This window comes from Podarcis bocagei (assembly GCF_964188305.1).
Source record: "Podarcis bocagei genome assembly, chromosome: 8".
Taxonomy (NCBI): Eukaryota; Metazoa; Chordata; class Lepidosauria; order Squamata; family Lacertidae; genus Podarcis; species Podarcis bocagei.
In genome coordinates this window covers 61,166,770-61,190,647 of record NC_138133.1, presented here as the reverse complement: position 1 = coordinate 61,190,647, position 23,878 = coordinate 61,166,770, and the positions used below count along the sequence as shown (strand labels likewise).

Here is a 23,878-nt window from a genome sequence, read left to right as displayed (position 1 = left end):
AACCTAGATGTTGTATCTGTTCAAAGAAATATATATACATATACTGTATGCTATAAAAGTGCATGAAACGCTGCTGAAGAAAATCAGGCCTTATTTTTCTTTGGTTAATATAGCAAGCACACCCCAAAAGGAGAGGAGGTTTATCAACAAAAGACTGCAATGCTCGCCCTCTGCAGGCTTGGCTTTTTCTTGCAATACCTGAATATTTCCCAGATCCTTCAGCTGTCAGACTTGCAGAGGCATCACAGTCAGATTTCTCTGAAGCAGCTGCTGGCAGTAGCATACTATTAGGCATCATCACATCTGGTACAGGAACCTTTAAAAACAACAACAACACACACACACAACTCAGGGAAGTTTTTAATGTGTGACATTTTAATGTATTTTTAATCTTTGTTGGAAGCTGCCCAGAGTGGCTGGGGAAACCCAGTCAGATGGACAGGGTACTAATCATCATCATCATCATCATCAGGCATGATACTGTGCTCACCAAGAGAATTGCACTGTTTATCACATATGGCCAACTGAAACAACTAACTGTTTGATTAATCTTGGAATTAAGCTCACAGATGTAGCAGTGAAAATGGTGTGGATGCAGGATTACTAACCAAAATGTCCCTAGCAAGACAGGTAAGGAGAGCTATTGAAAGGCTCACTTTCTGTTACACATCAAAAGTGCACTTTAAGCAGCTGCTGAGAAAAGGCAAAACAAAATAACTACTTCTGAGAGTACTAGTACAATCCAGTTTGTACCAATTGGTATAATGGTCAAATCTTGAAATTGGGAGGGACTCTTTTTTTTCCAAATCTGGTGGCAACTTCTACTGATTTTGCTTAGGCATATATACCTCTGATATGGGGTTCCTGCTTTGCACTTAGGACCTTAAATCACAACTGATTCTCTTCCAGCACATGCCAGACCTATAATTCTAAAGATGCTTTCACATAATACTTCACAACACATTAGAGCTTTTTTGTGATATCTGAGTCAGGTTTGATCATAATTAAGAAAGGAAAGAATATGGAAGACAGTGTGATAGTAAATTCTAGGCAACATAAGTTGCTGATACACATTTTAAATAACACTACATAAAGCAGTAGCCACACAAACGCTTTTAGCCTTTTAACTTTCCTGCCACCATATTACTATAACCTTTTTTTAATTGCCTCATATTTATTACCCTGTTTTTCAATCAAGATACTTTTTTGAAAATTATAGTGAACTACAAGGTTAGGATCCTGTCCTATTACTAATAAAGGTTTCATCTCCCCCATCCTGTAAATATAAAAACATTCTGGTACTTTTATCTGTTTCTTCACAATTTACCACTTCTCATAAAATTGCCAGCAAACAGTAACTTCTTGTGTATTTGGCCCTCAGAACACTGTTTACAGTAAATTAAGACTAAAAATTCCCCTGTGGGGAAAGATAGTAGTAGAACCAGTTTAGGATGTGCATGGAGGCACTGAGGTGAGTGCCTTGATCTTGAAAGGTTGTTTTTAATGAGTGCTTCAGATTCTTGTGTCTTTGAAAATTAGGGTTAAATGAATAGGCCAAAGGGATGTACTAAGTTATTGGCAGGACTACGAAGAAATCTCAGGAGCCCAGGTTCCAAGTCTCTAGCTCTATCTACAATGCCATAATATATTCAGCATCATTTACAGTCCATGTACTTGTCAAATGTGCATCAGCATTTTAAACACTTACTGTCATAAGCAGTTTCTCTACACAGTCAGGAGACACACTGTGCAAATGGGTCAAATGCAGCTGAAGATGCATTTTGTTGCTCAGGACATCTTGGCAGAGGGGACAGCAGATAACAGGCTGCATAGAATGCTGTGACAGGACGTGCATCTGGATACGATTTGGGTCCCTGCTATTGTAGTTACAATAAGGGCACTGGTAAAACTGAAAAAGATCCAAGAAAGATTCAGCCCATTAGACAAAGCTTGCTTAACGCCCTGAGCAAATCGTCTGTCACTACAGTATTACTGGCCCTCTTTTCAAGATGGTGCATCTTCTCTGTTGCCTGCCACCTACAGTATCTTCCATCAATTCCTCACTACCTTCAGCCTCTATCAATACCCAGATACACAACTCACATGGGAAGACCACTGCCATAAAAAAGGTGCAGGTTTAGAAGGAAGGAGGAGACCTGACTAGTCATGGGGGGTGAATTTTGGCAGCAAAAGAAGAGTTTGGATACCATGTAAGTGAACTCCTTAGCTTATACAGTTTTATAATTTTTATCTCATGACACCTGTTATTTTATAACACAGTATCTATTGAGTGGCCAGTCAGGAATCATCTGGAAAGAAATAAAGCACCTGTGGCTTAAAATATCAGATAATGGTAGCTGGGGTAAGTTTTGGACATGTTCTCTTTGGGATTCTGGATTTTTTTCCTCTGTCGGTCTCCCAAGCATCCAAACATGCATATATAGTGCTCTGGTAACTAGTTCTGACATAGGGATTTGCTTCTTATGATAAATGTGGGCCCTTTTATCTTTTTGCAACACTGACAAGGTCAGGAAGATGAACTAGAGGAACAAGGTTTTCCAACTGGTCTGAGTTGGCAGGGCCAACATAGCACCTGATGAATTAGCATGACATAGGAATTCACCCCCAAAATATTTATGACATAAGAAAAACAATGCTACAAGGCAGTAAGGATCTAACAATACACTTTACCTGTTCGTGACCAAACTTATTTTCCTCAGAAAGTTTGGACTTTTTGGGTGCGCCATCTTCTTCTTTAGCCGGAAGTAGTGGTTGTTCCCCTGCTGCAGTAATTACTTTTGGTTCCTTCTCTGGTGTGTTTATTCCTGCTTCCAAGACAACATGTAAAAATACATTATAAATAGCTAACAGATTGCTGGGTTTACTGTGACTGCAACCCCTTAGGGTGTCTTACTGCAATTTTAAATATTGCAGGGCTCCTTATTAAAGTTAAACCATTTTTGAAACTGAACAGGTACAAAGGTGACAGCACACTTATCTCTGAAGCAGAGCAGACTCTATAAATACATTAAAAATGTACTCTTCTCTCTTGTTTAGATAACCTTATGTTGCTCTAAACAGTAATCAATAACTAGCTCTCTCTAGTATCTCAGTCTGAAATTTTATACCACATTAAGAGAAACAAGTTTCACCTTCAATTCTTTGTTCTTCATTTAATTTGAAAGCATTTAAATATTATTTCCCCCTTTAAAATATTGAAGGAGCACAATTATTATGTTATTCAAATAAAGCCACCACATTACCAAATTTAGTAACCCCTATGAAAAAAGAAAGGTTATTGAACAGCTAAAAATTAATTGTACACAAAGATCAGTCATCTTTGTTGCACTGAATGTTTACCTGATGTTTAAATGTTTCTACAATGTTTTTAAAAGCAATAATAGTATTATTATTTTAAGATATTTTTAACAGTATGTATTAAATTATATATTTAATATTCAGTCTGAGCTAGCTGCATAATACAGTGAGGATTGCACACATCAAAGAAAAGAGCGCAATTCTAATTTCCCAGTCCATAAGAAAATTCTTTCCAGTGTCAATTTGCCAGATAATCTCTTCTGCTAGGCTGGATATTACAACAGCATTGGGTAGGCATGTCACATACATCTCACGACAAACACAAAACCTCATTTACCAGCCATTCCAATCTCATCATAGCGTGGCATCATCTGACCTTTTTTCTGCTGTTTATTATGAGTATTTCTAATTTTAACTTTCAATTTTCACCATCTTCCAGTCAATTTGCAACTAAATTATTTCCAGGGTGAGGACACTATCACTGGACAACTGGGTGCAAATACATCTTGAAATGCAATGAAGCTAAACCATTGATTGCTATCAGACCCAACATAAATATATTGTCCAGGGGTAATCTGACTGTATGTTGTGCATGAAGATTTATCTTGATTTTCAAAATCCACATGGAGTTCATATAAATGAACAAATTGAACCTTGTTGTCTAATAACCTAGCTTTAATTTTAAAATAAGGTTATGGCAATTACTGAAACAAAAGCTTTAAAAAATACTTGTAGAAAGTATCAGGAAAGCAGGACCTTGAGAGGATGACAAAAATGGATATACCTTTGAAAAATGGGGGCATCATTTGAAAAAAAAATATAAAACACTGTACTAATTAAGAAGACATATTATGAAAGGGTCAAATATATTTTTTTGTGTAGGTACTTTTTAAATATATGAATGCAGTTTATGATAAATGCATTGAACTGATTCCTGTATTTCATCCCAATTGTTAAATTTAATTAGGAACACGCTAGTATTGGTGGTAAAAGTATCTTCTCTGACATTTTTAACAGAATGACTGATTGATCAACATGAACACAATGGATTGCATAGTAACAGCCAGGGCCGTGCCTTTGGGTTTTTTTTAAAATTAATTTTGCAAGTTGCCTATGATGTTAAGGAACAACATTATTTTAAGACCAAAAATATATGATTTCCCAGTCATTCCAACTTTAAGCCATATTAACAAAATACTAAATATTTGCATTATTGGAATACTGTATTAAACACAGAAGCATGATAACTTACTTCTGATTCACTTGTGGCAACACACCCCTGCACTTCCTATAAATCAACAGGATGGCATTTTAAGTGACTTTTTTTTTTAAAAAAGGAAAGACTTATGAGAAACAAGGAGCCAAAAGGTTTTGTAAAAGGCGGTGAAAATATACTCCATGCATTGGAAAGCTACACCAGTTGGTGTCTACCTTGGCTGTGAATTCTGGAAGTCCTGCTCCCTGCCTTGCAGCCCTTTTCCCACCTAGCCTGGGAGGGTGGGGCCCTAGCTGACTCCAGCTACAGAAGCTGAGGCTGGTGAAGAGGCCAGAGGACTGCTTCTTGTCTGCCTCTTAGTGCAAACCCAGGTCATCGAGCCTGAGCTCCCCCAGCCATCACCCACCATGAACCACCATAGGCAAGATTGGGAGACTTAAGATAATATTTTTAGTCTCTTCCTAATTGTGCTGTTTTAAAGGTGCACTTTATATCTGACTTCCCCTTTTAATGTTAAGATGATTTGAGGGGGGGGGATTCACTTTGCTGCGTCAAATGTGCATTCCAAATTTATCTCCTTTGCAATTTCAGAATCTTTAACTGTAAATAAAAACAATTAAAGGATTTAAAAGACATCAGTAGCAAACTAAAAATTCAAGCAGATAGGAGATCATACCTTAAAAGCTGACTGAAATAAAAGTCGGCTAAAGACGGATAAAGGCAGAGCTTAGCTCTGGGAAGGTAGTTAGATTCTCTTTTTCTGCCTACCTGACATCACCTTATCTGATCTCATAGTCTGGGCAAATTAAGAACGTAGCAATAGGAAAACTGGTATGCCCATCACATTTTGAAGCCTCAAACAATCAAAGCACCATGCAGGGCTCTTTAGAAACCTCATGCAGAGATTCCTGGAACGCATTTTGGAGTCCCACCACACTTCAGAAGGCAGATGTGCAGCACTTTAGAAGCCCTGCCTATCACCTGATTGGCAGGGCTTCAGAAGCCCATTTTGGCCCAGCCTAGCCATGTTTTAGCTGCTCGCATTGGACATCATATATGACATCACTGATGGGCAGGTGGAATGTGGCTTGGACAAAATGGCCTGGCTGGCGTCATTAGGCCTGCAACCATCCCTAGTGCACCCTGACCACTAGGGTTTCAGACAGGAGTTTTCTTCTGTTGCAGATGCCAAGGATTGAATCTGGGACCTTTTGCATTCCAACCATGTGCTCTACTACTACAGAGCTACAACCCTTTGTATGATAGCAGACACTTTCTGTGGCAATGCGGTTATAAGCCATTTAATTCGATACTAGTCAATACAAGCACTTAAACATCAATCTCAGAAACAAATGGGCATCCAATACAGATGAAGATCGATCTATACACTCTGATCTTTTAGTGCCATACAACAGCCTGGCAACATCAACTGAATTTTCAAGACTCAGATAGGTAGCCGTGTTGGTCTGCCATAGTCAAAATAAGTATCTTCGGGTATTCTTCAGGTATCTGAAGAAGTGTGCATGCACACGAAAGCTTATACCAAGAACTAACTTAGTTGGTCTTTAAAGTGCTACAGGAAGGAATTTTTTTATTTTCCAGACTGTGTTTGAAGGCAGCCCATAGAGAGCATATTAACTCTGTATGGAAGCAACAAGCCAGATCTACCTTCTCCAGGAAAGGCTGGTGATGAATTAGCTGAAGTTAGTAAAATACACTCATAGTGCCCGACTAAAAAGTACCCCAGGTTGCACAACCATTACTTCAAGGGAGCACTTATACCAGGAATTTAGCCCACTTAATTCTGTATTATTCTGAATATGTTTCTGTTTGTCTACCTAGTATCTCCTGAACCAACTTCACACACTGGTTTGTTAGCAACACTTCCTCCCTGGGATTAGAAAATGAAAACAAGCAGACTAGTGATGACACTTCAACCTATACCTCCAGTTGACCTATCTCAGGGGTTTTGTGCAGATGTTAAAAAGCATGGGAAAGAAGCTGGAACGCTGTTCCATGGGGTAAAATAGCAGTCTTCCAGCACCACATTGAGTCCCTCTTGGGAATAAGCAGAACCACTTCCAGAAAATTCAACCATCACACCCCACATAAACCAGTCCTCCATCCAAGTACAAACTCCAGCCAAGGACAAACACCAAGAGCAATCAAGGCAGTTTCTGTTCCAAAGCCTGATTGGAAAGGATCTTACTATCAGCCTGGACCAGAGATGTCACCACATACTTCAAACTTTTACCCAAAATGGTAGGTTTGATACTGGATGTGAGATGTTAGGATTGTTCAGATATAAATTTACCGTATTTTTCGCCCTATAGGACGCACTTTCCCCCCTCCAAAAATGAAGGGGAAATGTGTGTGCGTCCTGTGGGGCGAATGCAGGCTTTCGCTGAAGCCTGGTGAGCGACAGGGGTCGGTGCGCACCAACCCCTCTCGCTCTCCAGGCTTCAGGAAGCTCTGTGCAGCCCTTGGGAGACCGGCGCCACTTCGCGCCCACCTCCCGATGGCTGCGCAGAGCTGCCTGCAGTCCCGGGGTGAGCGCAGCTCTGCGCAGCCATCCAGAGCCGGGCGCGAAGTCGCACCCGCCTCCCGATGGCTGCGCAGAGCTGCCTGCATTCCGAAGCCTGGGGAGACCGGCGCGACTTGCCGCTGGCCTCCCTAGGCTTGCAGATAGCAGGCTGTTCTCGGGGCTGGGATTGGGGGATTTTTTTCCTTTATTTTCCCCCACAAAAAACTAGGTGTGTCCTATGGGGCGGTGCGCCCTATGGGGCGAAAAATACGGTATTTCCCTAAACCCCCACAACTCACCCCCAAATGATCTGAAACACTGCATCTTTTAAGGCTGCAAGCAGCCTCAATCAGAGAGCCATTAACATATTTAGTGGTTGGCCTTAGTTCTGCAAATAACCTAGTCCACAACCTCTGGATGAACAAGTTTTAATTACCAGATGGACCTCAAGTTAAAACCATCTCTGATTCTAAGTGGTGTCTAAGTCAGAAACCATGAAAGTGATTTTATTTGTGCAATAGTTGGCAAATAGCTCCCAAGAGCTATTCTTGCTGGCCATGATAAGAAAGACTTCTAACCACATGAAATAGGTCTGCTGCACAACACTGAAGAGATGCATTCCAGGACTGTGACAGCAGCCATGTTGTTGATATTGTGGTGTTTATTATTAAATTAGTATACTGCCCGCCATTTGTAGATCTCAGGGCGGCTCACAATACAAACTTACAAGATAAAAACACACAAAATACATTATAAAATGTATTGTTGCGATCTATATGGGTCAGAGAGTGCCATCATTGAATTTCTGCATATCACATTATACATTTTTTTTCCAGAGAATTTTGCCTGAAAATCTGGTTTGATGTCAAAATGCCTTTGAGGAAGCAGGAAAAATATGCACAAAAAACTCTTTCAGAAATGTCTCAGAGTTGACATGTCAATGTCAATGTACCCCCTAAAACAAGAGCTATAGTGTTAATCAAATCTATGATTTATACCAACTGAGAGTCAGTTCTGATAATTGATATAATATTGAAAGATAAGTACTTTTGGAAATTTTTCACTACTAGACTCTCCTTTCATGCCAATCTGAACAAAAAAACTTCCTGCTGGATTCTCAAAATCATTTGTATTTGCAAAACAGACACATTTGGCAAACTCAATGTGTCAATGCCCTTGAACCACCACATGACACAAGATTATCAGTACTATGAACAATTCCTATACCTTAGGTGTTCATATTTGTAGGAAGCTTGATTGATGTTGCTGCTTTGATTTGACGTCGTGTTTAAATGTTTTTGAATTTTTGAATCTCGATTTGATAAGGCATTAAAATGCAGATATTTTTGGAAATGAAATGCTTAGTTATCATGTGAATACTGTGTTCTAACTTCCCATTGTCCTGTAAATTCTGAAAACCTATACAGTACATATACCCCAACAGAAACACCATGACCACCACATCTACATCAGTATTGCTAAGGACATAAGAAGGGCCTGCTGAATCAGACCAATGGCTCATCTAGTGCACTGTCCTGTTATCACAGTGGCCAACCAAATGCTTTTATGAAACCTGTGGTTTACGGCAACTTGTATTCAGCAACATTACCGCCTCCAACTGTGGAGACACAGCATAAACATCATGGTTAATAGCAATTAATAGCCTTGTAGCTCATGAAATTATCCAATCCTCTTTTAAAGCCATCCAAGTTGGTGGCCATCACGGCCTCCTGTGGGAGCAAGATCCATAGTTTAGCTATGTGCTGCATGAAGTAGTACTACCTTTTATGTTATGAATCTTCCAATATTCAGCTTCATTGGATGTCTACAAGTTCTATTGTTACGAGAGAGAAAGAAGATAATTCCTCTATCCACTTTCTCAATGCATAATTTCACAAACTTTAACAACTCTACAATATTCTTTTTAAAGTGAGACAACCAGAACTGTACACAGTATAATGGCACTATATTGACAGTTTTATTTTCAATTTATTTCTCAATGATTCCTAGCATGGAATTTGCCTTTTTCACAACTGCCACACACTGAGTTGACATCTTCATTGAGCCTTCTGTTATGGCTCCAATATTTCATTCTAGGCCAGTCACCTCCAGTTCAGCTTCCAGAAGCATACAAGTGAAATTAGTGCATTTTGCCCCAACATACATCACTTTATACTTGTTACATTGAATTGCACCTGCCATTCTATTGCCCATTCAAGAAGTTTGGAGAGATCCTTTTAGAACTCTTCAAAATCACTTATTGTTTTAATGACCCAGAACAATGGTATCATCAGAAAACCTGGTCACCTCACTGCTCACTGCTAACTCTAAATTGTTTGTGAACACATTAAAAAGCACAGGTCCCACTATCAATCCTTGGGGGGACTCTACTTTCTACCTTGTGAAAAGCTTTTTGAAAGTCCAAGTATACTATGTTAACTGGATCACTTCTATCTATATGCTTGTTGACATTATTAAAAAGCTAATAGGTTTGTGAGACATGACTTGCCCTTGCAGAAGCCAGGCTGTTTCTGCTTCAGCAAGACTTGTTATTCTGTTTGTTATCTTATCCTTCACAATACTTTTCACCTGTTTTTCTGGGATCACAAATACAGTATACCAAAGCATAGACCCGCTACCTCTACCACATTGGGATATCCAATACAGTACAGTAGTACCTTGGTTTGCATATGTCTTGGTTTGCATACGTTTTGGATTACAAACATAGAATCATAGAATCAGAGTTGGAATAGACCACAAAGGCCATCGAGTCCAATCCCCTGCCAAGCAGGAAACACCATCAGAGCACTCCTGACATATGGTTGTCAAGCCTCCGCTTAAAGACCTCCAAAGTAGGAGACTCCACCACACTCCTTGGCAGCAAATTCCACTGTCGAACAGCTCTTACTGTCAGGAAGTTCTTCCTAATGTTTAGGTGGAATCTTCTTTCTTGTAGTTTGGATCCATTGCTCCGTGTCCACTTCTCTGGAGCAGCAGAAAACAACCTTTCCCTCTCCTCTATATGACATCCTTTTATATATTTGAACATGGCTATCATATCACCCCTTAACCTCCTCTTCTCCAGGCTAAACATGCCCAGCTCCCTTAGCCGTTCCTCATAAGGCATCGTTTCCAGGCCTTTGACCATTTTGGTTGCCCTCCTCTGGACACGTTCCAGTTTGTCAGTGTCCTTCTTGAATTGTGGTGCCCAGAACTGGACACAGTACTCCAGGTGAGGTCTGACCAGAACATAATACAGTGGCACTATTACTTCCCTTGATCTAGATGCTATACTCCTATTGATGCAGCCCAGAATTGCATTGGCTTTTTTAGCTGCCGCGTCACACTGTTGGCTCATGTCAAGTTTATGGTCAACCAAGACTCCTAGATCCTTTTCACATGTACTGCTCTCAAGCCAGGTGTCACCCATCTTGTATTTGTGCCTCTAATTTTTTTTGCCCAAGTGCAATACTTTACATTTCTCCCTGTTAAAGTTAAACATGTCCAACCCAGAAGTGTGTGCCCCAGTTTGCAACCTTTTTTTGGATTACAACCCATTTCTTTGGGATTAAGAACAATTCTTTTTGGGAGGCCCCATTGGCGAAAGCGCGCCTTGGGTTACAACCTGTTTTGGTTAACAAATGGACCTCCGGAATGGATTATGGTTGTAAACCAAGGTACCACTGTACTACTTTTAGAACTGATATTCATTCATACTATTGTTTAACCACAGTTTGTTTCCTTCTATATAGCTAAATTGATAAGTGTTTACTTCTACAGGATGATTCCCATAGTTGATGGCCATAATACATGCATCAGGAAACAAATCTTCAGTTCCATTTTTGACATGTGTATTGGTAATAAAAATTACTTAAGTATAAGAATTAAATCTAAGAAAAACAAGATAAGCTTTTCTAGCACAGTACTGCACAAGAACACACTACTGTTCTTTCAAGGTTTCAGCACCTTACCAAGATAAATTTAGATCAGTACGTTCTCATATGAGAGGTACCAGTACCTGTGCTATGAATATGATACACTCAGCCATGGAAACTTTTTGCCCACATTCCAGATTTGTTATGACTATTCAGTGATGCAGGAAAACCATTTCAAAATTATTATTTCAAATGTCTGAGGTTTGAGCTCTGCAAATTAAATTTCCAGAACTAAAGGCAGGTAAGCCCTGTCTTCCATTAAGCCCCTGTTAAAATTAGAAAGGGGGTGGGGAGGAAATCCCCTAGATAAATAACAAATATTTCTATACCTGATTGAAAGTGCTAGCTCTCTATTTTTTTTTATCATGGAGCAAGAGACAGGGGCATCTGTGTCTGGAAAGAGTGGCAGGAGCAAGTACTTCCAGCTAGAAAAAAATAGCTGTTACCTTTTCATTTCTTAAATGTTAGAAGTTAGATGCATAATATTAGCAACACTTCATATCCAAACAAAAATATAAAACAGAGAACAAATTAACTGTATTTTAGCTGGGGTCACTGGACTGCTCTGCCTCTTAATCTATATCCATTAGAACCAATGCAGTACACAGACTAGGTCTAGTATGTTCTCTGTGTGGTGAATTTGGTATTTTAACAAGTTTCCTGTGAAGGGAGTGAGCCAAAGTTAAACCTTTGCACAACTAGCTGCCAAAACAGCAGCAGTTTAAAGGGGTATGGTCTGATTTATGTGACACTTGTACTATTCATTGAACTGACAATGCATTATTTAATAAGGAGATTTGGAAAAGTGTAAATAAGGGTTTTCTACATGTATATCACCTCTGCATCTTAAAGACAGTTGATAAGACAACATAAATCTAAATTACTGTGTATCAAACACTTATGTCTGCTTTATATTCCACATGTGGAAGCTACGCAAAATGCCTCCATGTTATCATGTTTAATTAACATTGTGGGGCATAAATGCTAGTATTCGGCTTAATGTGACTATGCCCCATTTATGTTTAAGTCAAAAATTCTGGCTCAGAAAGCCACCATATGCACAAATGATGTGCACTTGCTTGCATTTCCTTTCCTGCCATTTTGCCCCACCCATCGAATATGTGAGAAAAGAAACCAGGATTAAGGCTTCAAAACAAGCCAGGATATGGTTTAAAGCTGTCTTAACAATTTGGATTTATTTTTTTTAAGCCAGGGTAAGGGTAAGGGTTCACACATTATGGAAATGTATGGTTAATTCCTGAATCCTGGTTAATTTTGCCACATGTGAAAGGTGAAGAAAAGTCTCTGGAAAGGGGCTATCCACAGGTGCAAGTTGTTTGACACTGAGCCAAGAGATTTGGTTTAGTTTCATGTGAGAATGCTGCCATTTTGGTTTAGTCCCGTAGTGAAGAATGTGTCACATGAACATCGGCTGTTACCAAAACTGTGCAGCACTGGGATGAGCAAATTCCATGTCATTGATTGATTCATGAGGTGACCAGAATATGCTGCACTGCCTGGTCGATGCTCACATGAGGGTTTAATATATGAAGTAGGCCTCATATGGAACACAATGCTTGTGTAAGATCATCCCTGTTACCTATTTTTCTGTGACAAATTATTTCTCATCCTATGTCTAATACGACTAATTATCAAACTTTTCTACATTTTTGCACAAGTACTGAAACAGAAAAGTGATCCATTTAAGTCCAAAGCAGCACTGAATTAAAAATAAGCATTTAAGGCTGCAGTCTTATGCATGCCTAGCAAACAGCAAGTTCTACTTAATACAGTGGGTTTTATGAGTAAACGTGTATGAGGGAGCACTGTAAAAGTAGAATAGTCAGATGTAGGGATTCACAACATTTTTTTAAAAAAAAAGCTATGAAAAAGGTTATGTTAATAAGTGTGGAAATTCAGTACATTGTGTGCACAAATAAAAAAGTACTAAAAAACCCTATAAGCATGCTGGTTCATTATTTATACTGAATTTGATTTAAAATGTATAATTTAGAACTTCTGACATATTAGTCAAATCCAAAATAATTCTAAAATTATAAAAGCTAGTACAGTAGTATTTCTAAATAAAAAAATTCCTTCCTGTAGCACTAGTAGTATTTCTAATTAGAGTAGAATTAAATGATAACTTTTATTACAATAATGAAGGTGAATTTCCATTGCTTCTTGTGTTTACTACTTTGTTAAACAGTGTTCCCCTTAGCCATGTCAGAAACATATTACATTTTCAATGCAAATGTATTAATCTGGGTAAATTCCGTATTAATTCTTACACTACGTTGAGATGTAATTTGGATTATAATTAATCTAAAGTGGCACTAGATTTAAATGACAATATAAATGAGGCATTAGGAGGCTCTTGCCTTCTGAATGAATATTCAGCAAACATAGCTTGATTATTGCCAAGTCTCTGTTTGAAAGCCTCAGTTTGAGATAAGGAAGGCAAGGCAGAACAACAGTTTACAGAACTGTTTGGGCACTAAACATGTTAATCCTTCCTTTTCTAATAGATTTGATGCTAAAGAGTGGTGATAGTATTTTTCTGTCTAACTTGTTAAAGCTGTGATTAACATATTGGTTTTCCTGGGACTTCTTTGGCAAGATTTTCAACACTTAATTCAGGAGAAGAAAGCCTAAATTAACATTCAATTATACATAAGCAGTTATGTGGTCATTATGCATAGTAGTTAGCTGTGCTGAGAATTAAGCCTTTTGAATGAATGCCTGATAATGCAGAATTAGTTTAGAGAGGTCTATCAAAGAATTCAAAAGGTGAGATTGAGAATTTGAAATACAAACGATTTTCAAGCTAAAACTATCTTACACAGTTTTTGGGTTGCCATTCTTCAGCAAACACTCCAGCATTGGTTGGTCCAAATTAAACCTGGTCCATCCAAAAGTATAATTCTCATGGAATCTTAGAAATTTCCCCATACTCTTTCTACTGACAACCACCATTTTTGCCTATTAGCCCATTAACATCATGGCTTATTCTAAGTTCTGAGGTCTTTCCAGTAGATAAACTAGGTGCATAAGATCTCTGAAAGATATTACAATGCTTTTTTGATGAAGCACATGGAAAATGTTTCACAAGTGGTTTTGCCTATTTTTTTTCCATGACTCTTCTGTGTGGACTTAGTAATGAGCCTGAGCAGAAAGTTCTTCTGTCCATTACCTCTCTCAGAGAATGTATTTCAAGAAAGGGATAAGAATACTTAAAAAGAAGCCTACAAACATGGAGTCACTATAGACAGGTCTTCTTCATTCCCTGGATTTCAAAAGCTAAATAAACTCAGTGCAGTGTAGGTTTCTCAATGGTAATAGAGACTGGCCATAACATTTTGAAAACCAAATGCAAGATGAGATTTATTCCTTAAGCAAATATGGCATAAAGACCCATCAGTATCTTCACTATGTTTTAAACAATATTTTAGGAGTACCTTAAGAAATATCGGCCAATTCAGTTTTTACTAAACTTGCATGTAAAATGGTATTTTCTGTATAACTAAACATCTTTATAGTGAATACAAGCACTTTTATATGCTGCTGTCATTGGAATACAAGGGAAAGATATATGACTACCTGAAACTAATAGGCTTCAACCTGTTTCAGCACTTCTTCTGCTTCAATGAATCCAGCATAATGTAACTAGGAATAGCGTGCAGCAGAAGTAGCCAATGTAATATTCATTGTGACCATAGATTTCCATCTCATACATAAAAAGCATGGATGAAGTCACATATTTGCCAAATCAAACACAGAAAAAGCCTTGTGTATCCATGCCAGAGGCTGGCCTTGGGTTTGTTTGTGCACAAGTAAATGTCATGACATAAGAGTTTTGTTTTCAAAGACAGTAGCTTTCATTACTGGGCTTTGTATATTCCCAGAGATCAATATTACCCAACTCATAATCCGTTTTCAATGATATTTCCTCTTTCTTAGGCTGAATCATCTGCAAACTTTTTCACTGGATTTTCTGTATTCCCCCTCCCCCCAATTAAATACTAGATAAATGCCCAGGAAGAAGGAAGATTCCTGAATCTAAGCGATCATATATCAAGAACAGGAGCTGGGGTGGGAGAAGAAGCTTTCCTACATTCTTAGGGCTGCAAGGCAAACAAAATTTGAAAGCAGGGGAAATTTTCAAGTGGTATCTAATCCTACGCTTATGAAAAATTAATATGCCATCAGAGGAATCACAAGTACAGCTAAGATTAATGAAAGGCGCTTAAAAAATTACAAGCACACAAACTGATTTGATTAAAAAATAATCTCACTAGTCGTCCTGTAATATTCTTCAACTTATCCGCATCTATCCTGTCAGATGGTTATGATTAAAAATAGGTCAATGGAAGGCTACTGATAGAAATCACATGCAAAATACACATGCAGTAGATAATAACAGGAATGTCCAGACGGTTTTAAATGAAAGACTATTTAATAAGATTTTTTAAAGAGTGACAAAATTCTAGCATCTTACCAGAGTCTTTACTAGCTTTTTTGACTTCACTATTATTTCTCTCTTTCTCACACGTGTCTTTATCATCAGCAACAGACACTGATGAGCTTTTAGCAGACCCTTCTGCATCTTCAACTTGTTCTTCTGCGAATGAGCACAAAAAATTAAAAGAAGCTAACTTAGGGACCATTCAACATTAATTGTAAACATGTTCTTTAATTAGAACTGCACTAAATTTATATATTTTTCTCAGAAAGGAATAAGTGAAAAGAATAGCACCTTAAAAGAGATCCGGTATTAATGATTAATCATTTGCAAAATTTCAGATTCAGTCCAGAAATTGCAAACATTTCTTTATCAGAACACACAGCGCTAGCAAGTGTGACAAATCAGATATTTCATATTTGCCATTCACTGGCTGTAAGTGATTTGTCTCAATAAACGTAAACACAAGTCGGGTCTGAACAAAGAAGGCACATGCAGCAATATATCTGAAAGCAAAGAAAAGCTTTCAAAAATAAAATAAATCCTATTAGAATCTGTACATCCTGCTAATTGCAATACGTAAGTGCTGTGTTGAATCTAAACATTGAGAACTCTCAGTTTTCATCTCCAGGAGGAGCTATTCAAGGTAAATGACACAACTTGGTATATTGCTTCTAAGGAAGCAGCAATACCCACACCTCACTTACATGTTCACACCAGCTAGATTACATGAAAATCTTCACAGTAACTCAACCCAATTTAATTATTCTGTAAATCTTAGCTATGCTGCTACTAGTGGATTAATCTGTTTATGCAGTTAGCTTCTATGCTGGGGCTATGTAGCACTAATCCGTGAAAGGCCTACTGTTCCTTTTCATCTTGTGATCATTTGTCTCTGACTGTGCTGATGTCACATTTTAATGAATTTTAGAAATCTGAGTAATACCAGATAACCAGACTTGCAACTCCCTACAGCACAGCATGCTGTTTTCATTGCAATACAAACAAAAAAAGAAAGAAAGTCATATTTCGCAGTTCAGGTAGGAATTATACAAATTAGGAGGGGAAGGTAAAATGGGATTCAAAACACCAGGCTGCTCAATTTCATAAAATCTTTAATGACCATATAAATTAACCCTGGAAAGGCAAAAGGTCACAGACATACATTTGCATACACTCCTCTATTCACTTTTGATAAGCAGAGCTTTTACGCAGGGAACATGATACAATTAACCCTTCAGGAACCGTACAAAATGCAGCTACCGACATTTTAAGTGTCAAGCATTAACTGAAAATTACACACTGCATAAAATTTTCATTGTAAATGCTATAGTGATTGAAAGGGGAAATTGTGGCCCCTTCCGCACCCCATGTTTTATTAATAACATTCTGACAGCAGAATGAAATATCCTCTGTCATATGGAGCAGCTGAGCACAGAAAAATTGCTACTTAGTGCCTTACTTGCCAACTCTGCAGTGGAGCTGCATGGACGGGTAAACAATTGGAATCAGCAATGCCGAACTCTTAAAAAAACACATTTCATTTTTTAAAAAAAATATGTTTACTACAACATTTAATTTTAAAAGGATCTGAATGTTTTGCATTGATTCTGTTTGTGTATACAAAGAAATGCTAGCAAATTAGATATCAATGACTACTTCATTCAACTGTATTTGAAAGGGCGGAGGCAATCCTCATTTTTTTTAAAAAAAATATTGATGCAGAATGGCCAGCACAAATGGAATAAACAATTCTCACTGCCTTAGCATGCTTTCTTCTTCTTCTTTCCCTCTCTCAGTGGTATTACTAATCAAACACTGTAGGCTCCCTGGTCACAGTAGGAAGCAAGACTATGTTTGTTAAGGGTGATGGGGGAGCACAGTTTGGGATGCTGTAAGCCTGTGATCGTGACTAGATTGGGTTGTACTAATGCCAAGTACACAGGCACACACACTCACACCATGCATCTAGTCAGAACCTATGGGCTAATACAGCCTCTGGCACTTTCATTTTGACTCGAGCTCTGGAATGGACGTTATTTTCTCCTCCTCCTAGATTTACCAGTCCGTTCCCTTTGGGCAGGAAAATGAAGTGTCAGAGTGATACTGAGTGTCCTTATCTTGAGGGGGCATAAAATTGTAAAGGCTGTCATGGTAATCATTAATAAAACAGAGAGAGAGAGGGAGAGAGAGAGAGAGGGAGATGGGCAAAGAGAAAATCATGAAGGTACTAAAAGAATAGCCAAAGTATCATCATCTGGGTCTCATCAGACAATTTTTGCAGGGTGCTCTTTTTCTGGTATGTGTTTTAAGTATGAGAGAAATTCCCAGACATGTTCTCCTATACATCATCATGGTGTCTGACCTCTGCCTGACCCTGGCAACAGTTTGAGAAATCTAAATGTGAACAAAGACTCTGTGTCAGCAGCAGGGAGAGATTGTGGGGTAGACTTTCCTCCATCAACTTAATCGCAAACAGCAGTTTTTAGGCCATAACTTTACAGGGCTCCACCAAGCCACAAACACATAACCTTTGGAGGTGAAACTGCCCTCTACCCCTCCTCCCTTCTGTGATTTTTCTCAGTCCTCTGGTACTTCCTTTGATGTAGCAAGGCAATTAGATCTAATGTTCAAGTACTGCAAGCCTGTTTTATGGTTTCGAAGGTGAGAGCTGTTTATTACAGGTAGGCTCCCGGGGGCCATAAAAGCTTTGCAAATTTTAATCATGCAAAAAACTAATCAAATGTAACTTATACACACCATAAAAATTAATATCATTATTATGCACTATTTAAATTGGTTGTCTTGGCTTTTCAATGGCAGACACATTAAGAAAAATATTTGGCATTCATTTCAGAAATATGTCTGGCTTTCCTTTCGGAAACCTATTTCAGAGACAGAAATGACAGTGGAGCTGCTTTTACTGTCTTCAAAAAAGTGGCAAAGGGCTGCTGATTTCTTGCAGTGTTACACTGTTGCAAATGTCTTTAATGAACTGCAGAAAAACGTAGCAGTCGCACATACAAGCATATTAAGATGCTGAGAAGTAAAAATATAGACTAATTCCTATAATTCTTAAGGAATTTCCAAAACAAAAAGTAACATCAGACAGTTCATAGCATCAGCACTTCAACAACTTGTACTTATTGCTTCAAAGCGTATAGTTCGATCGTAATGTCGTATTTTAATCAACAAAGATATCTGGGGGAAGTGTGCATGTATGAGTTCACACCACTATAGCTCCTAAAAGATCTATGAGTGTGTTTAGATATGAACAAGTCCTTGTGGTCTGTTTTAAATTTACAAGAGTTCTACCTATATACGCTTACATATGTAAGCTTTGAAAATAAGTAGAACATGGAATTCAGTCATATTTCAATAGCTAACATAACACTCACCATTGCAACATGATATTTTATTCTCACCTGGTTTTGTTTTATCTAAATACTAAAATGCCTTTGAAGTCAAGTCCAAGTTTAACCACTGTCAGCCTCCCCCCCCCCCTGAAACCTGTTTTGAAGTACGCACAGTATTAAAAGCTGCACAGTTTGGAATGCTTATCATTAAAACTGGGCAAAACAAAAATTACCAACTGAAATATACATGTCCTTATTAATTATGTTTACACAATTAATACATGGGAAATGCATATTTCAGAGACCAGTTCTTTCCAGCATCATAACTTTTATATGCCTGTTGTCTTTGCCCATGGAGTTTTCTTGGCAGGGATACTGGAGTGGCTTGCCGGTTCCTGCTCCAGATGGATCATGTTTGGTCAAAACTCTCCACTATGACCTGTCCATTTTGGGTGGCCCTGCATGGCATAGATCATAGTTTCTCTGAGTTATTCAAGCCCTTTTGCCATGGCAAGGCAGTGATCCATGAAGGGGCTGGAGGAGACTCTTGAGAGTCCCATGGACTCTGGCGTGCTCTGGTCCATGGGGTCATGAAGAGTCGGACATGACTAAACGACTAAACAACAACAAGTTATTTCCATGTAATACTATACTTCCAAGTTACAGAGGACCCTGTCTTAAAGATACTTGTCCCTTTCTGCCACCACGAGTGGTGGGGGAGGATACAAATGGCAGTAAACATAGACCAGATGGAGAACTAGTCTACACAATCAAGGTGGCAAGAGCAGAGATTTGGCCGGGAAGCCTGAACCTGCAGGGAAGCTGCCTAACAGAACTTGGATGGCAGGATCTGAGTTGCAACGGTTGACAAAGAATCTTCCCCAAGGGCCTGTGGTTCCCAAGATGCTCAGGTAGCAACTAAAGGGTTTTATAGTGGAGCTGGCTGCTTCTGGATCAGCAGGGCCTGATCTGAGTCATTACTCAGTGCCTGCCTGTTTCCTCTGAGTAAGCCTTGCAAAACGGAGACCTTGGTCAATAGAAAAGGGGCTGCAACACCACTTCTTTGCTTTAATGCAGCTCCATCACTGTCACTGTGTAGCCTCCATGGATAGGGTGTCACCTGGGGGGCTGGCTGTTCATCGCCCTGTGGGGTAAGCTTCTGTGCCTACTCTTCAGACGTTTCATAGGGTCTGGAGTATATGGGCACAGATGGATCCTCCTAACACCACTAAGTGGGATAGTACACCCTTGTGATATCTATAATGGCCTACAATATTAAATGTGTCGGTTTAGAAGTCCTTCAATGTTCAAAGCTCTTCCTATATTTTACCTCAATAATGTTTACAACAACTCTAGATAGTAATCAGTACTATTGCCCCCATGTTGCCATTGGATAGGCTGAAGATAAAGTAATAATAATAATAATAATAATAATAATAATAATAATAATAATAGTGGGATGTCTACGGCCACAGTGAGAATGGCCAAGGTGAGATACAAATCAGGGACTTCCTGGCTCGCTACATCAACTCTTTCTGAAAAAAGACTTTCTTAATAAGAAAAGCTGGACAGTAAATTAGTGTCAATTATTTAATGAATATTACTACAGATGCCAGGCCTGAAGGAAGAAAGGAAGAGATTGTCTTGAACCAACAACATCATTAGGAAAGGTCCTTTCCTGCTTGCATATTGAAAGACTGGATTGTACCCTAGAATAACATCCTCAAATTATTTTAACCACAAGGTGCCTTATAGCTTATGCCAAACCTATTGTGACCTAAGCGTTTATTTACTAGAGTACAGTTCTCCAGATATATGGCAGCTTCTGATATTGTAAGGTGCAAGTGTGTGTGTACACACACACACACACACACGAGAGAGAGAGAGAGAGGGAGGGAGGGAGGGAGGGAGGGAGGGAGGGAGGGAGGGAGGGAGGGGTGCCGATTCATGAAGAAGTGTAGGTGATAAACATCCTGTAGTGTGATAAAACCCAATATTCTGATTAAATCCCCACATGAAGGAGCTAAACTTTTTGAAGATCCTTTGATCTCATTTTTGACAATCTCTCTTACACCCACCCATCACCCAGTCCTCATCTGTATTAGAATTGTTTTAAGATGTTATTGTTTTATCACTTGTTTGCCATCCTCGACATATAAATTTGATAATAAATGGCCACCAACAGTTGTGTGCCACTTAGAACAACACTTCACTTATCCGATGAAGCAGGCTCTAATCCATGAAAGTTTGTGCCATTAAAAACATGCTCTCGTCTTTAAGGTGCTACAATACAGTTTTGGCTGCCACAGACTAACACATCTACTTCTCTGGAAATACTTTTAAGAATCTCTAAACTGAAGTTTTTAAAAGCTGAAGACCCATATTCCATCACAATGTTTAAATATCCCAGCAATACATGATTAAAGATAATGTTATATTAGCCTCCCAGGTGTAGTATCCTTATAGCAGTGAATATATGTGTGCTGGGGGTGATAGCACATACAGAACTCTGTGAACATGCTCAGTAATTGATCTGGAATCTTGGACACAAGAGGTGACAAACCATGCTTTTAATTTCAGATCCTAGGAGCTCAATGGACCGATTTAGTTCCCAACCAATGGTGCAAAAATTTATTTTATTTTTTACACATAAGTGAATGGTTGTGACTTAGTACTATGGAGAAATTAAAGAGCTATTGTTGGAGGCAACAATGTGAAGTGAGCAAAATCTGCTCATTAACCCAAAACTGGATCACCCAGCTACCACTGATATCAAGAAGCAATATTCCTGCCCTCCTGCTAATAGTAGTTACAGGTTGCAGGAATATTTCACACACTTACCACCAACTCAACCGGATAGGGGGAATACAGGTTCCCTCACCCAATCAAACCTGAGAGGAGCTTTTAAATTGGTACCAGGGAGGCATTTCTTGCCTTTCCCTATGAGTCTTGTGCTCTAATCAGGTTGAGCAAGAAGCAGAATCAAGCCCATTTTTATGCTTGTTTGGGAAGCAAGGGTGACAATAACAAAGATTGTGGAAACAATTAGACCTCTGAATCACTTTTTTTAAAGAATTAAGCATTCTTTAGCCAATTTGACAGTAAAAGGGTCAGGCAGCCAAACTAACTAAAACTGAGAAATTCCAAAGCTGCTTTTTCTGAAATGAAAGCAGCAGATTTTGACAGCTGGCTATTATAGCCTCATTTTTTTTATTGCTCAACATCTGCACATGAGAAGCAAACCCCTTTCTCAAAGAATCCCTACTCTGTTGTGTAACAGTCCAAACAGATTACTCCTGTTCTAACCACCCCCACCTATTCTTTATCCTCATTTTTTCAATTCAACCTACCCTTGTTGTACAGAAAATTCCATCTCTTTCCTCCTTATTTCCCCCCATATCTGATTTCTATGAATCGATGGATGAAGAATGGTATATAAATTTAACTCATAAAATAAAATAAAATAAATAAAATGTAACATAATGAGCTCAGTAGTTTCAAAGAAACAACTAAAAGGAACAACACAACAGAAGATCCCCATTTCCACTCCATCTACTAAGGCCTATGGATTCAGGAAGTTATTCTTCTGTTTCATGCTGCCCATCAAGCAACTACAACAGAATTCAAGATTACATAATGTATAATTGTAAATGTGCTGGTTTGCTCAACACGTAAGCCTCTATCCACTCAGTTGAGTCTAGATTTCATTCTACTTTATTTTATTGGTCTAATAGTAACAAAAACATATAAAAATCATATAAAAATCAAACTGAATTTTGATTATTACGGTTTTAAATTTTGATTACTACAGTTCTACAATTTGTTTTTCAAATGATGAACAACAGGTCCTCTGTAAACCTTCAGGCCAGACAAGTTACTCTTTCCCTTGTTCTTGCCTGAGGAACTATTCAACCCATATATTATTTTCACCACCTTATTCAGTTTGCTGACAATAACAGATAAGTAATACTTTGTTTCCAGAGCTTGGTAGGTTACTAAATAAGCAATCCATTAAAACAGTGGTTCCCAATTAGCTAAGTACTGTGGACCTCTGTTTTTCAAAAGCCAAACTATGGACCCCTACTTCTGAAAATTCTGATATATCTATGGTAGTTTTTGTTTTGTGAATGGTATCACAGACCCCCTGGGTGGGTTACACGGAACTCCTGGGCGTCATATACGTCTGTTGGCCTGTGTTTGGCTTATTGGGTTGCAAGCTGGTGATGGCTAATATATGCCCTCTCTTCCTTAAATGTTGCTGTTACTATGTCACTTTTAACAATGAACTGCCTTAAAACAATAATAAAAATAGAAATAACACGAAACATGAAAGTATAAAAGCAAGAATACAATAAGACCTAAACTGCACATCTAAAAATATGTATTTAACAGGAACAAGTCCTACCCACCTCATTTAAAAGTCCACAGAGATAACCAGTTACCCTCCAAATTAAGGATCAAAAGCCAAGATAAATTAAATGTTTTTGCCTGGCACATAAAAACAGACAGCACCAGGTATGCTGCTCTGGGGAGTGCATTCTGTAAATGGAGAGCCACTACTGGAAAGGCCTGTTCTCACGTCACCGACTCTGCACCTCCCTTGAAGAGGACACATGGAGAAAAGTCTCTGATAATGAATAATGTGTCTGGGTTGGGTCATACGAGGAGAAGCTGCTCTGGAGGTACTGGGGTCTTGAGCCATGTAAGGCTTTATGGCTAAGAACTTTGAACTGAGTCTGGACACTAATCGGTAGTTGGTGGAGTTCCGTCAAGATTGGAGTTAATAAGCTCACACCATCTTGCTCCGGTCAGCAATCTGGGGCAAGATGGTCTGAGAATATAAACAACTAAATTAAGATGGGCAAGTAAGCACTGAAAAGTAATGAGTCTATGCCAGGGAAGAGAGGGAGAAAGTGATTAATAGCGGATGGATAAACAACGACAGCAAATGAATTCCACTCCATATGGGTGATGAACATGTTTGACTTCTAAAATGTTAAACTGACACAGTGCAACTAAGTGAAGAAGATGTAACATCCATTTGTCTTAAAATATCTGTACACACAT

At 38.7% G+C, this 23,878-nt stretch overlaps 1 protein-coding gene across 8 annotated transcripts in view; it reads right to left on the bottom strand.

Moving 5' to 3' along the window:
• The window catches only part of ZFHX4 (zinc finger homeobox 4), a 185,514-nt gene that overhangs the window by 20,180 nt on the left and 141,456 nt on the right, over nucleotides 1–23,878 (bottom strand). For 5 of the 8 annotated variants that reach the window (XM_081204234.1, XM_081204239.1, XM_081204235.1 and 2 more), the window contains exons 5-8: nucleotides 15,492–15,614; nucleotides 2,692–2,828; nucleotides 1,709–1,909; nucleotides 199–316 (exon numbers count right to left, since the gene is read on the bottom strand). In XM_081204234.1, the coding sequence (XP_081060360.1) occupies nucleotides 199–316; nucleotides 1,709–1,909; nucleotides 2,692–2,828; nucleotides 15,492–15,614 (579 nt within the window). The remainder of the gene's footprint in view (nucleotides 1–198; nucleotides 317–1,708; nucleotides 1,910–2,691; nucleotides 2,829–15,491; nucleotides 15,615–23,878) is intronic. The other 3 variants (XM_081204238.1, XM_081204240.1, XM_081204241.1) reach the window with 3 other exon arrangements.